The sequence below is a fragment of the Dipodomys merriami genome, unplaced genomic scaffold (assembly GCF_024711535.1).
Source record: "Dipodomys merriami isolate MVZ:Mamm:240054 unplaced genomic scaffold, mDipMer1.0.p SCAF_7, whole genome shotgun sequence".
NCBI classification, from domain to species: Eukaryota; Metazoa; Chordata; class Mammalia; order Rodentia; family Heteromyidae; genus Dipodomys; species Dipodomys merriami.
Window position 1 is genome coordinate 44,319,410 of NW_027206290.1, and position 13,293 is coordinate 44,332,702.

Below are 13,293 nucleotides of genomic sequence, written 5' to 3' on the forward strand. Positions count from 1 at the left end.
CTCACATAACCTGAGCACCAATCACTGCAGAGAAAACTCACTTCTCACCTCTATTAGGCCAATAAACACTCTGGAATTGATTGAAGATAAAATTGGCTGAGGGGTGGCAGGAGTTTTCTGAGTGTACAGCTCTTTGGTAAGGGCTAGACTTACTGTTAGGGAGGTGCTTATTAGGACACAGCTTTGTGTGTGAGTATGTGCAACCGACTTTTGGCTGGTTAATTGGAGGTAAGAATTTCCAGATGTTTCTACTTAGACTGGCTTCCAACTTTGATTCTCATTTCTCAGACTCCTGAGTATGTAGAATAACAGTCATGGGCCATAAGTGCTTGCCTGAGGACACAAAATTTTTTATCAGAAAATGTCATACATTCATTGAAACTAGTTAGCATGTATGCCTTTCACAGGTTGTAGATGTAAATATTTTACAGGTTGTAGATGTAAAATCCCTCAAATTTGAAGTACATTTATAGTATAGGTCATAAAATTGTCATCATCATCATTTGTCTGACATCAACTAAATAAATCTACCTTGCCAGATATTTTAACATCAATACACTTGTATTTTTAAATGACTGTAATTTTATGAAATGGACAATTCAAATCATTTGTTGTAATTAATGCAATAACTCTCATTTGATTAAACCTCTAACTTCCAAGATTTGTGGTAGAGTTTGACTAATAGCTACTCACAAAACTGAAAGTTTGTGACACTTAAAAAATAATGTCCAAATGAGAATGAAGTACATAATTTCCCAGGAAGCAAGTGTTTTAATGTTTTGTTATAATTTTCCTGTTTTAAGAAAGTTAAGAATTTGAGATGAATGTTTTCACAAAATGAAGTTGGTTAATGTAACTGCTAGGGATATGAATTTCCTCTCTCTAGAAAGCAATCTACCCACACTTGTTTGCCCATTCTCACTTATAGGAAGAATTTTTCAGTAGATTTTCTTCTGTGTGTGTGTGTATGTGCACATGCGCATGCACTTGTGCACGCGTACGCATCCACAGTCATTAACAAATCATATCTGAGCAGGAGACTCTAAGATGTGGTTCCTGTGGTGGAATCAGGGGACACAGTGGCCTAGTGCTTGAGCTCTGAAGCCCAGCTAGCTAAGCCAAAATGGTCTCAGCACTCAGGACTTACGGTTCAGGATCCCACCTAACATATGTGTATGATAATCCCTCAAGGAACTGTTGTGGGGTCTAAATATATTTATTCATATACTACTCAGAGGCGGGGCAGTGATGGCTTATACCTTGATCCTCGCTACTCAGGAGGCTGAACTCTAAGGATCGTAGTTCAGAGCTATGCCTAGGAAGGTAAACCTAGAGCTAGCAAAAAGCTGGAAGTGGAAGTATGGCTCAAGTGTTAGAGTACCTGCCTTGAGCAAAAAGTCAAGCAAGAGTGTGAGATTCTGCATTCAAGCGCAAGTATTGGAACACACACACACACACACACACACACACACACACACACACACACACACACACACACAAAACCACTGAGAAGAGTATGTGGCGGATAATAATATGCTGAATATTGGTGTTCATTATTACTATCAGTTTTATGTTGTTTTGGGTGTTGCCTTCTATGAAAATATTATGTCAAGAATAACACCAACTCCTGTCCATCTGAGCTCTTGACTTCTTTCTTTGATAGTTGAGAGGTCTATTGACTTCCCTTTATTTTCACAGTGAGACTTTGGTTCACATGTTGTTATTTCAGTTTCATTTTCTAATACCCTCTTATGTCTTCAGGGGCATCTCCTGGAAAGTGTACCTGTCTCTAATCATTATCCTCTTCTGATTAAAACCATTTCCAGTGACTTCTTACCCTCTCATGCACTCATTAAAAACAGAGCTCAAGTTATCTCTGAACATTCTTGGGTATTAACACTTCTTATAGTGTTCTTAGGTACCCGTGGCTCACATCTATAATCCTAGCTATTCAGGAGGCCAGTCTGGGTTGCATAATGAGACCCTGCCTCAAAACTCAAACCATCCAAACAAAAACAAAAAGGGCAACCTGTCCCTCACTCTTCCTATTGCTTGCCTTTAAACATGGTTTAAGTTTTGAGACAGGGTCTCATTATACAACCCAGACTGGCCTCAAACTGTAATCCTCCTGCTTCTACCTCTTGGAGTGCATCACCACACGTGACTGGAATGATTCTTCTTAGGCACTTATTTCTTACTAGGTAGAAAAAATCTTTTGCCCACCAGCTCTATCATAATTCTTCTTACATTTTTGGCCAAAACTTCAGTACATATGTATCCTTAAATAAGGCTGGGTTTTCCCTTACCATGCAACCGCACCCAAGCTGGTTATAGTGAGGCTCACTTGTAGTCCCTACTACTCAGGAGGTTGAAGCAGGCAGAATATTTCATCCCATGTTGGAGGCCTATATACTACTTCTTTATCTCTCCCGTCCCCAGGACAGTTGGCCTGTGAGAACCTTCATGGTCTTACTTAGTCTCATTCTTCATACCTCTGTGTCTTTTAGATATTGCCTTAAAAAAAATTCCAGTTGACAAACCACCCAGAACTCGGTGATTTAAATTGTATTCATTGATTCTTACATATTTATGGATCGCTAGTATTGACATCAATTGGCTGATGGAGGTTTGGAGGGTAAGTCATTATCGGCTCCCAGTGCCTCTCATCCTTCTTGGATAAGCAAAGCTAAGAAGGCCCATTTTACTCACTGCCAAGTTAGAACTGCTCCTGGGCAAGCCCATCCCTTCAAATTCATCATGCCCTCATTTGCTTCTTGTTGCCAACACTATTGACCAAACATAAGGTGGAAAGATGGAGAAGTACCCTGGCCTCTAGTGGAAGTAACTGCATAGTCACAAGGCAATGAATAGGGATTCAGGGAGCAGTAGAATGTGGACAATAATTCAAACAAAATCCTTTTGAATCTCCACTGCAGACACTCTGACATCTTTGAATTCCTTACCCACTCCAAATCTGCCTATCTTGTATTCACTTGAGGACAGTATGTCTCTATGGGCTTTCTCCTGGACAGTCTCTTAGAAGTAGACCTTTCCCCTAGGACCTCTCTTTCTCTTAGGCGATAGTATATCATCATAATGACAATAACAGCATCATATTTATAAAAATGAGTTGTTGACCTGTGTCTCACTTCAGACCATAAAGGCAATCTGATACCTTTGAAATAAGACTGGATTTTTACTTTCTGATTCCTCATGCCTTCAGCAATTAATAATTTGGGGGTGATAATAGGGAATCAACTATATTGGATAAAAAAATACTTGTATAGCCGATAGATGTTTTATCCTGGACTTGGTGGGGAGCTATTAAACAGTTTTAGATATTATTGTTATTATATCTTTGGGAAAGAGAATGGAGGCTATAAGAGAAGAAGGTAAGACCAGAGATAGACCTAGGATAACATCAACACTGAAAGTGAGAACAGAGCAGGTTCAATAAATATGTAGAGTGTATATAGGCTGGGACTTGGCCTTGTGGCTCAAGTGGTAGAGCACTAGCCTTGAGCTGAAGAGCTGAGGGACAGTGTCCAGGCCCCATGATGGACAAAAAAAAAAGAAAAAGAAAAAGAAAAAAACAAAAAAAAAAAAGAAAGTAAGTAAGGCAGGGACTGGTGGCTCATGCTTGTCATACTAACTACTCAGGAGGTTCGATCTGAGGATCGTGAGTCAAAGCCAGCCCAGGCACAAAAGTCTATGAGATTCTTAATTAACCACTAAAAAGCTGTAAGTGAAAGTCTGGCTTCATGATAGAGTGCTAGCCTTGAGGAAAAAAAAGAAAATGAAAAAGCTCCAGACCATGCCTAATCCCTGAATTCAAGCCTCAGGACCAGCACAAACAGAAAAAAAGAAAAAGAAAAAGAAAAATGAAAGCAACTAGATCAAATCCCATGTCAGGCTGGTTCTACAGGGTAAAATAGAGAAAAATCTTGGCCTATTTTTTTTAATTTCTGGCTTGGATTACCATTAGAGACAGAGATTCTTTCCTTGCTGTGGGGAATAGAAAAAGAGAAAATTCGTTCTGGATTACTTTATAATAATAAGTGTGTGATGTCAGTGTCACATCTATGAAGACAAGTTATAGCTTACATGAGAAATCAAAGGTTGCTAATTTGATTGGGAAATGGCCACATATTTGAAAAGAAACCACAAAAGGGTGTGTATTGCTGGAGACGTTAGAGAAGGAGCAAAGTCTAAAATTGCTATCAATCAGCTTGTACCAGTAAGAGGAGAGAAAAGAATCTATAGAGATATTAATAAGGAGCAAATGGATAAACAGGTCTGAAATGGGTATATTTGTCTGCGTGGATTCCTATAACAAACTACTCAAACTGATTACCTTAAATAAGAGAAACATTTTCTCACAGTCCTCCTCCTCCTCCTCCTCCTCCTCCTCCTCCTCCTCCTCCTCCTCCTCCTCCTCCTCCTCCTCCTCCTCCTCCTCCTCCTCCTTCTCCTCCTCCTCCTCCTCCTCCTCCTTCTCCTCTTCCTCCTCCTTCTTCTTTGCCAATATAAGACTTGAACTCAGGATCTATCGCTTGGATTTTTCACTCAAGGTTGGCACTCTACCACTTGAACAACAGCTTTACTTCTGGATTTTTGCTAGTTAGTTGGAGAAAAGAGTCTCATAGACTTTTCTGCCCAGGATAGCTTCAAACTGTGATCCTTAGACCACAAGTCCCTAAGTGGCTAGAACTAAATAATGAGCTAATAATGCCCAGCACATCTGTGTCTTTATGTGGATCTTTTTCAGTGTGCAAGTATTCCCGGTGCTTGTTCCTCAGTTTAAGATACCAATATTAATGGATTAAAGACCTACACTTAAAGCCTCACTTAACTTTATTTCCATCTTTAAAGACCCAAATCATCAGTTCCAATGGCTCACACCTGTAATCCTAGATATTAAGGAGGCTGTGATCTCTGGCATGAAAGTCCAAGAGACTCTTGTCTCCAGTTAACCCCCCAAAATGGAAGTAAAGCTGTGGCTCAAGTGGTAGAACATTGGCCTTGAGTGAAAAAGCTAAAAGCTAAGGGACAGTGTCTAGTCATGAATTCAATCCTAAATACATGCACAAAAAATTTAAAGAAAAAAGAAAGGAAGGAATGAAGGAAGGAAGGAAGGAAGAGAAGGAGGGAAGAAGGAAGAGAAGGAAGGAGGGAGGAAGGAGGAAGGAAGGAAGGGTGAGAGGAGGAAGGGAGGAAGGGAGGGACAGAGGAAGAAGAAAGGAAGGAAGGAAAAGGAAGAAGAAAAGAGGAGAGAAAAGAAAAAGGAAAGGAAAGGAAAGACCCAAATAGACAAATATACTGCCTTTAAAGGTTAGAGCATAGGAATTTGGGGGCTGATGACAATGGAGCAGCTTTTAAGAGACCTGTCTTAGGTTGGTAAGGGGACTTCAGATAAACCTTTCCTTAGCTGGGCACCAGTGACTCATGCCTGTAATCCTAGCTACTCAGGAGGCTGAGATCTGAGAATTGCGGTTCAAAGCCAGCCCGGGCAGGAAAGGCCGTGAAACTCTTATCTCCAATAAACAACCAGAAAACAGGAAACGGTGCTGTAGCCTAAGTGGTAGAGCGCTCACATTGAGCTGAAGAGCTGAGGGACAGTGCCCAGGCCCAGAGTTCAAACCCTACTACCGACAAAAATAAAACAAAAACCTTTCCTTGTAATTGGCCGTGCTCTGAGTACCTTCAACTCATATATTTGGAGAACAGCCATTTCCTGAAACCTTTTACTACTTAAAGTCACCAATAATTAACCTTATTTTCAGAGCACAGGCTCTGGAGCCAGACAGGCTGTGTGCAAACCTAGGCTCTGTCTCTTATTGCCCTTCTGATTTTTTCACAAATAATTTTGACAAATAATGAATCTCACTAATCCTCACATTCTTCCTCTGTAAGGAACAAGGACATGCTCCAAAATGTAGATAATGATGATGGTTTGTTTTGTTTCATTGGAAAAGGATTTTGAATTCAGGGCCTCACACTTGCTAGAGAAGAACTCTACCACTTGAGCACACCTCCACCCCAACTCCTTTTGTTTTTAGTTCTTTTATCAGATAAGAGTCTGCCTGTATGTGTGTGTGTGTGTGTGTGTGTGTGTGTGTGTGTGTGTGTGTGTGTACACATGCACATGCACACATGTAATCTAGTACTGGGGCTTGAACTCAAGGCCTGAGTATTCTCCTTTAGCTTTTTCCACTCAAGGCTGGCATTCTAGCCCTTAAGCCACAGCACAGCTCCACTCTGAGCTTTCTGGTGATTAATTAGATATAAGAATTTCACAGAGGGCTGGGAATATGGCTTAAAGGTACAGTGCTTGCCTAGCATGCATAAAGCCCTGAGTTCAATTCCTTAGACAGAAGAGGAGGGAGGTGGCACTGTGGCTCTATTGGTAGAATGCTAGCCTTGAGCAAAAGCTCAGGGACCTAAACCCTGAGTTCAAGACACATGATGGGGGGGAAAAAAAGAATCTCATGGACCTTTTTACCTAGGCCAGCTTTGAACCACGATCCTCAGATCTTATCCTCCTAAGTAGCTAGGGTTACAGTCATGAGCCACTGGCAGCTGGCTAGCACCTGGCCTTTTGCCATGGATTCCCTTAGACCTCCATCCCTCCTGTCATCTCTCTCCAGCACGCCCAACCAATGATGACTGTATTTCGGCATCAAGGTTACATTTTTGCTTTTGGTTTATTTGGTTTACTTCATATCTGTTTCTACCTATGACACATATGTAAACACACACCTATGTAAATATCTTGTATTTTTAAAGTTTTCATAATCTATTAATTTTTATAAATATGTACTTTAATTGCAAATTCTATTACTATCCATGAAGGATTCCAAATAGAGGAATAGATGAACAAATCAGATATTTTCATTTTTCTGTTGCAGAGAAGCAACACTCCCTGGGTAGATAGTATCTGTAGGGCATGGTGGGCATCTGAGTTGGAAAAGAGATGTCCTGTAATTTTAAGGACTTTACAATGGATGGAGTAGAATTCTAAAGATCAAATGAATAACCTCAATTATTCCCTGTCAGATGGGACCAATAGCACTGAAGAATAGATGAGCTATGCTCAGTGTCCTCTGGTCCCTGGGGAGGAGTCTGCATAGTAAGCTAGAGAAGCCAGCAGTGTAGATAGCTCCATCCCCAAGGTGCGGACCTCACAGATCAACTACTGTCTCAGGGCTTACTTTTTTGCTGTATAATAGAAGGAAAGTTGGCCAAGAGACAAGAGCTAAAAATTCAGTTTCCCAAGTAAAAGACTCTAGTGCTTTAGCTGCCAGTATCCTTCACAGTAGCATGTTAAAAAAAGTTAAGGGAAACCAGGCTATCTATGGTGGCACATGCCTGTAGCCTAGCTACTTAGGAGGCCCAGGTCTAAGATCACTGTTCAAAGGCAACCTGGGCAGAAAAGTCTAGGAGACTCTTATTTCCAATTAATTTTCAGAAAGTAGGAAGTAGAGCTGTGGCTCAAGTGGTAGAGTGCCAACCTTGAATGAAAAAATCTAAAAGATAGTACCCAGACTCTGGATTTAAGACCAGTACTGGCATTAAAAAAAAAAAAAAAAAAAAAGTTCAGAGGAGTCGATCGCTTGACCCTCATCACAGTGAGAAACACAGGCTTTACGTCACTAATGCTTCCATTCAGTTCAATTATGTGTGTATGTAGAAATTGTAAAACCTCCAAAATAAAAAAATTACCAAATTGTTTACCTTAGGTTCAACTTGATTTTTGTTTTTCAACTTGATGAGGTCTTTATACATTACCTTCCTGTCTCTAAAATTCTAAAATAAGCTTTTATATTTACTTATATTTTGCAAGTGTCCCCACGTGTGCATATATTTTTAATGCCATGTGAGTATACTGACAAGATTATACTAAACCGAATATACAAGGATAAGTAAAAATAATGTCTTCACTGAACTTATTAGACTGCTCTTTCAATGAGATTCCAAAAGGGAGGGAAGAAGTTTATTCTAAATTTAAAATATTTTAAATGTTAATACACTTTACGATGTCTATTTTGTAATATTCATCAGTTTATATCTTTATGATTTCGTCTGATGATCTTTAAAAGACTAGTTTGCATTTAACAATGTTGAATCCAGACTCTTAGTTTCACAGCTAAGGATTAAATCAGAAATGTGAAAGAGAAACAAAATTAAAATTTATATTATGGAAGATGATGAAAAGACCACCAATTAAATGTTCTACCATGCAATCAAATGTTTTTAACAATGCAAAGCATGTTTTTACTATAACTATTGTCTTTGGAATTGTCTAGAATTTTATTTGCCTCTAGCGTTTAGGGGAGGAAGAAAGTATATCTATCTTGTCTAGAGGATCTTGGGTAAATTTGGGAGACAAGAGAAAGAAAAGAGGAAGAAAGCCACATACTTCTCCATTTATAGGAAAAGGAAGTGTTGACATCACCTTCTGCTGAAATCTAATCTGTTTAAGTCATTTGGGTAACAAAATGCCTTCTCCAGAGTTCTAAGGTAATGAGGCCCATCCAGTACAATTATTATCTATTCTGTTTATTTGTTCAACATATACTTAACTAAACACCTCTGATGTGTTAGATACTGGGAATATAAAAAATCCAGGGAAAGACAGAATGCCTGCATTAAGGAAATTTGGAGTTGAATGGGAGATAGGATGAGAAATTAAATAATTATATAGTTGCCATATGTAACTGCTCAGGAAGGTAAGGAAAACATGGTGGAGGTATGAGTCAGAAAGCACAGAAAGGAAAAGGACACAGCACAATGCTCTGTGCTGGAGGTACTCCACATCTGTGTCAAACAAGGAAAAGGTTCTAGGCAGGCTAGTTAAAGCCAGTAACGGTAGATATTCAGACATGTGCTTCCTATCTTCTCTTCATCTCTGGAGCAGAATGAAGCTATTATGTGATTTGAATCCGATGGTTGGTGTAGCAGAGTTTGCATTTTGAAAAACTTCAGCTGTGGTTTGAGAAACAATGGAAAGGAACCCAGACAGAAGAAGCTAAGTGTCTGAGAGAGAAATGGTTAAGGAATAGCAGTGTTAAGGGTGGAGCAATGGAGACAGGAGGAGGGGTGTGTGTGTTCTCGAATTTGTGCCTGTGTGCACATGCACACCCGTGCATGTGCCTGCCAGTACCAGGGGCTGGGGCTTCAACTTAGGGTCTGGGACTATTTCTAACCTGATTAAGGCTAGTGCTCTACCACTTGAGCCACAGCTCTATTTCTGGCTTTTTGGTGATGTTAATTGGACTTTCTTGCCTGGGCTTGCTTCCAACTGTGATCCTCAGATCTCAGCCTCTTGAGTACTTAGGATTACAAGCACAAACCACCCACACTCAGCTTGGGGAGAGGGTTTTGCATTCAGATGTCTTCTTCCCTCACTAAAGTGGTTGCAGCACCAAGAAGGCCAGCCCTCCAAACGTCCTTTTCATTTCCTGCATCCTAAGCAGGGAAGTGTGGCCTTTTTGCATGACCCATCTAGAGGTAGCCTTTGGTGCTAGCGGGAACAAGACTTAGAGTTCCAAGATCAAGTAAGTCAAGTCTTAGACTGCCAGGAAGATTTAAAAAAATGTGATTGGAGAAAGGGTGTGTGCCTTTATTTCCTCCAACTCTCTAATCTCAGCCTGGAACCTGTTTTGCCTCAGGTAAAAGAAATCCACTGTGTGAAAGAACAGCTGGTTAGGCACAGTGGGCATCTTTGAGAGCTAGAAGTAACTCATTCTCCAATCAGTTTAGATAAACTAGGTTTATCTTGGGCAAACCTGGCAGCCCTAGCAAACAGGGAAATTTGAACGCTTGCAGTGAACCTGTTTCTAAGGCTACCCTTTAAGAGGCTACACATTCTTTTTCCTCATCTGCATTATTGGAATGCAAAGGCAAGCATTTAGCGGGCTCCAAAGATACTTTTATTTTGACAATCTTCTGCCCTACACAGTACATTATGAAAATAACACCCCACCCCACTCAGGCTCTGTGGCCGCGTTTTTGTCTTTACCCAGCAAACCACTCTCAGGCAGAAGCAGTTCTAGTGGGAGGCACTCCATAGCTGCCGCTCCCAAACACAGGATCCTGGCCTCCTCCTAGACCGGGAGAATCAGACTAAGCACTTGAATAAGAATCCTAAGGGTTCCCAATGGATGTTAAGGTCCAGGAAAAATCTCTGCACTCGGACCTACAGATAGAAAACCATTTTACAACGTGACCAAGTCTGTATCTACTCTGAACTGAAACAAAAGTTTAATGAAGCTTTACTAGGAAGAAAGAAAGAAGAAAGTAAAAGGAAGGAAGGAAGGAAGGAAGGAAGGAAGGAAGGAAGGGAGGGAGGGAGGGAGGGAGGGAGGGAGGGAGGGAGAGAGAGAAAGAAAGAAAGAAAGAAAGAAAGAAAGAAAAGAAAGAAAGAAAGAAAGAAAGAAAGAAAGAAAGAAAGAAAGAAAGAAAAGAAAGAGAAAGAAAGAAAGAAAAAGAAAATGTGCTCACGACCCACTAAATTTTAGGATCCAGTCCGGGGTGTCTCTCCACTTGTGGCATGAAAATGCAATTCGAAAGCGCCTAGAGATGATCCAAAGAGGGTGGGCCGGAGGAGATGCTTCCTGGGGTGCTGTAGAAAGTGAAGACCTTCACATTCAGTTACTTGTTGAAAGGCAAGCACGTATTCAACTCTCTAGTAACTCCTTACAGTGAGGGAAAGTTTTGAGTGGCCTGGGACCGCAGCGAGTGGCCGCTAGCTCTCAGCGCCCCAGGGAAGGGTCGGGCTAGGAGACGTGATTGGCAGCTGGGAGAGGCGGAGGGCTGGAAGCCTAACAGCTAGAGGTTCTGCCCAGCTGTTGGCGAGGAGTTTCCTGTCTCCCCCCCCCCCCCCATCCCCTCCGCCTCAGAGCTGGGTGAAGTTGAGTGAGTCACTCGCGCGCCCCGACCGACAACACCCCCGCGCGTGCACACGCTCAGGACGCAGCCAGCCTCCAGAGCAGCTCCCCTTGGCCGCCGGGGGCCTCTGCCGGCCTCCAGGCCCCCTTGTCGCCGGGCCAGCGGGAGCCACATCTGGCCCGCACCTCTGGCTGGCGCGCCAGCCGCAGGGGTCCCGAGAGGGCGCGACGCAGAGGCACAAACCGGGGTCCGGGCTGGTCTATGCCTAGCAGCGGGAGCTGCCATGGGTCGGGGGCTGCTCCGGGGCCTGTGGCCACTGCACATCGTCCTGTGGACACGCATCGCCAGCACCATCCCACCGCACATTCCGAAACCGGGTAAGTGTCCGCGCCGAGTTTGGTGGGGGCGCAGGAGTACCCTGTGTTCCTGCCCGGACTGCGCTTGACAGTCGGCCCGCGGAGCAGACGCGGGCAGAGACGAGGAAGTTTCCTCTTGGCCCCTGGCACCCACCCCCCCCCGAGCCAGGACGGCGGAGAGGGAAGTTTTTCTTGAAAAGGAGAAGGTTCACTTGCTGGGGCTCGGGGCGCCTCTGGCCCCTTTGTGCGAGCAGGGAAGGCGGGTGTCGGCCGCAGCCCGGAAAGGGAAGTTTGAGAAGTTGGCCATCTGAAGGCAGCCGCCCCGAGCTGCGCCCCAGCCGAGCACACCTGGGGCCAGGCGCCCCTGGCGACAGGGCCCGTTTGCCTCGGCTCTCTCCCCTCTTCCTGCCACCCACCATCACCCAGCCCTGAGCGCACTGGAAGTGGCCGCACGTTCCTCTAGGCCGGACTGTTGGCCTGGGTTTACTAGAAAAAGACAAGATGAGATCTGCCGAGTGAGGCGGTGACTTTTTCTGTCGCGTGGCCTGCGCCGGTGCAGGGTGCTGGAGCGCGGGTGGCCTGGGCGATGCGATCTCTCTAGCCAGCGCCTCCTTGCTGGGACCCTGGAGAGATCGCCTGCAGCCGGGCCTCCCTGCCTTCAGGAGTTGCAGTTTCTCTGTCATTGTCGTTCAGTAGAAACCAGAGGGTTAAAATCTTCACTGAGCTGCCCACCTGATCCTGGTCTCAAAGGGTTCTTAAGGGGAGTGGGATGGGGGCAGGTACTGAGTTCTTAACGACGTTTGGAAAGCTTTAGAAGTTCTGCAGCTGTAGTGCACATCTCTTGAGTATCTGCAGCTGGGGTCTGGGCAGTTGGGGATTTGGACAAGTCCCAAAACTTTTGGGGTGAGGGGCTCAGTTTCCTCATCCGTGGAATGATATGTTCAGTTTGGAGAAGTTTATATTCCTTTCATCATTAACATTCAGAACCCTGACATTTGGGGGGGGGGTTCTGGTCACTTGGGGCTATCCTATGCCTATTTGGGTGGACAGTCTTATCCATCGATTAGTCGTATTCACTGCAGCAATGTGATACATCGTATCACAGAACATTCAAAGTACATTGGAAACTTTGTAGAATTCATGACATTAAAAGTGGTGTGGAAATGGAGACCTTCAGTGGTAGGAAAAACACTGTCAAACCAAAAATCCTGACACAGTTTTTGAGGTCTTGAATTTAAGAAAGTCTCCAGGTTTCATTCTTTACTGTTTTTCCTACTTTGCAGAACTGGAATGTCCAAACTTATCTGCTTTTACTTTTCTCTTAAATACTGATTTCTTTCTTTCTTATTTTTTTTTACTAATAAATATTGTACGTCATATGACACCCTTGATTTTCTGTGAATGTAAAACTTTTGGTTCATATTGTACAGTGGAAGAAACACTTTTACTGTTATAAAGTGTCAAAAACTTGAAAAAAAAAAACTCTTGGTTCAGATCAAGAAAGAAAGAAATTAGCAGGCCCTGACTTTGTTAGTTAAGTGTTGTTTACAAGGATCAGATTTGTGATTTGCAAATTTCAAACTCAATAGTCTATGAGTCATTTCTACATATGCTTTTAAATAATTAGCTTAAAAGTGTGGTGGTTTTTAATTTGGTTTTTAACTCATTTTATAAGACTAACAGAATGCATATTTTTATGGAATTGAAGTTTTTCCAAATGGTCGAAATAGGGAATCACTTTGAAATTCTATTTACTTAGTTGGCATTAAGTTTTTTTAAAAAAAAAATGGTTAAAGGTAGAAAATAGCCACAATAAAGATGAGCAGTCTAATTCCATATATATTTTAATTTTCTATTGTTCTAATATAATTGGTAAACTATGAAAACAGTTTTATAAATACCTTAATGCAAAATGAGATATGAGGGAATGAGACTGTTTGTTCAATCTTAGTCATTAAACACACACACACACACACCCCACACACACATACACACACATCAGAAGCCTATCTTCTTAGTAGCTTGACAAGTGTACAAAGAATATTGG

At 42.5% G+C, this 13,293-nt stretch overlaps 1 protein-coding gene across 1 annotated transcript in view; it reads left to right on the forward strand.

Annotated features, from left to right (window-relative positions):
• The first annotated feature begins 10,937 nt into the window (after positions 1 to 10,937).
• Positions 10,938 to 13,293, forward strand: part of Tgfbr2 (transforming growth factor beta receptor 2) — a 93,100-nt gene continuing 90,744 nt past the window's right edge. Inside the window, exon 1 of the mRNA XM_070006479.1 lies at positions 10,938 to 11,267. Within this exon, the coding sequence (XP_069862580.1) occupies positions 11,174 to 11,267 (94 nt within the window). The 5' untranslated portion in view covers positions 10,938 to 11,173. The remainder of the gene's footprint in view (positions 11,268 to 13,293) is intronic.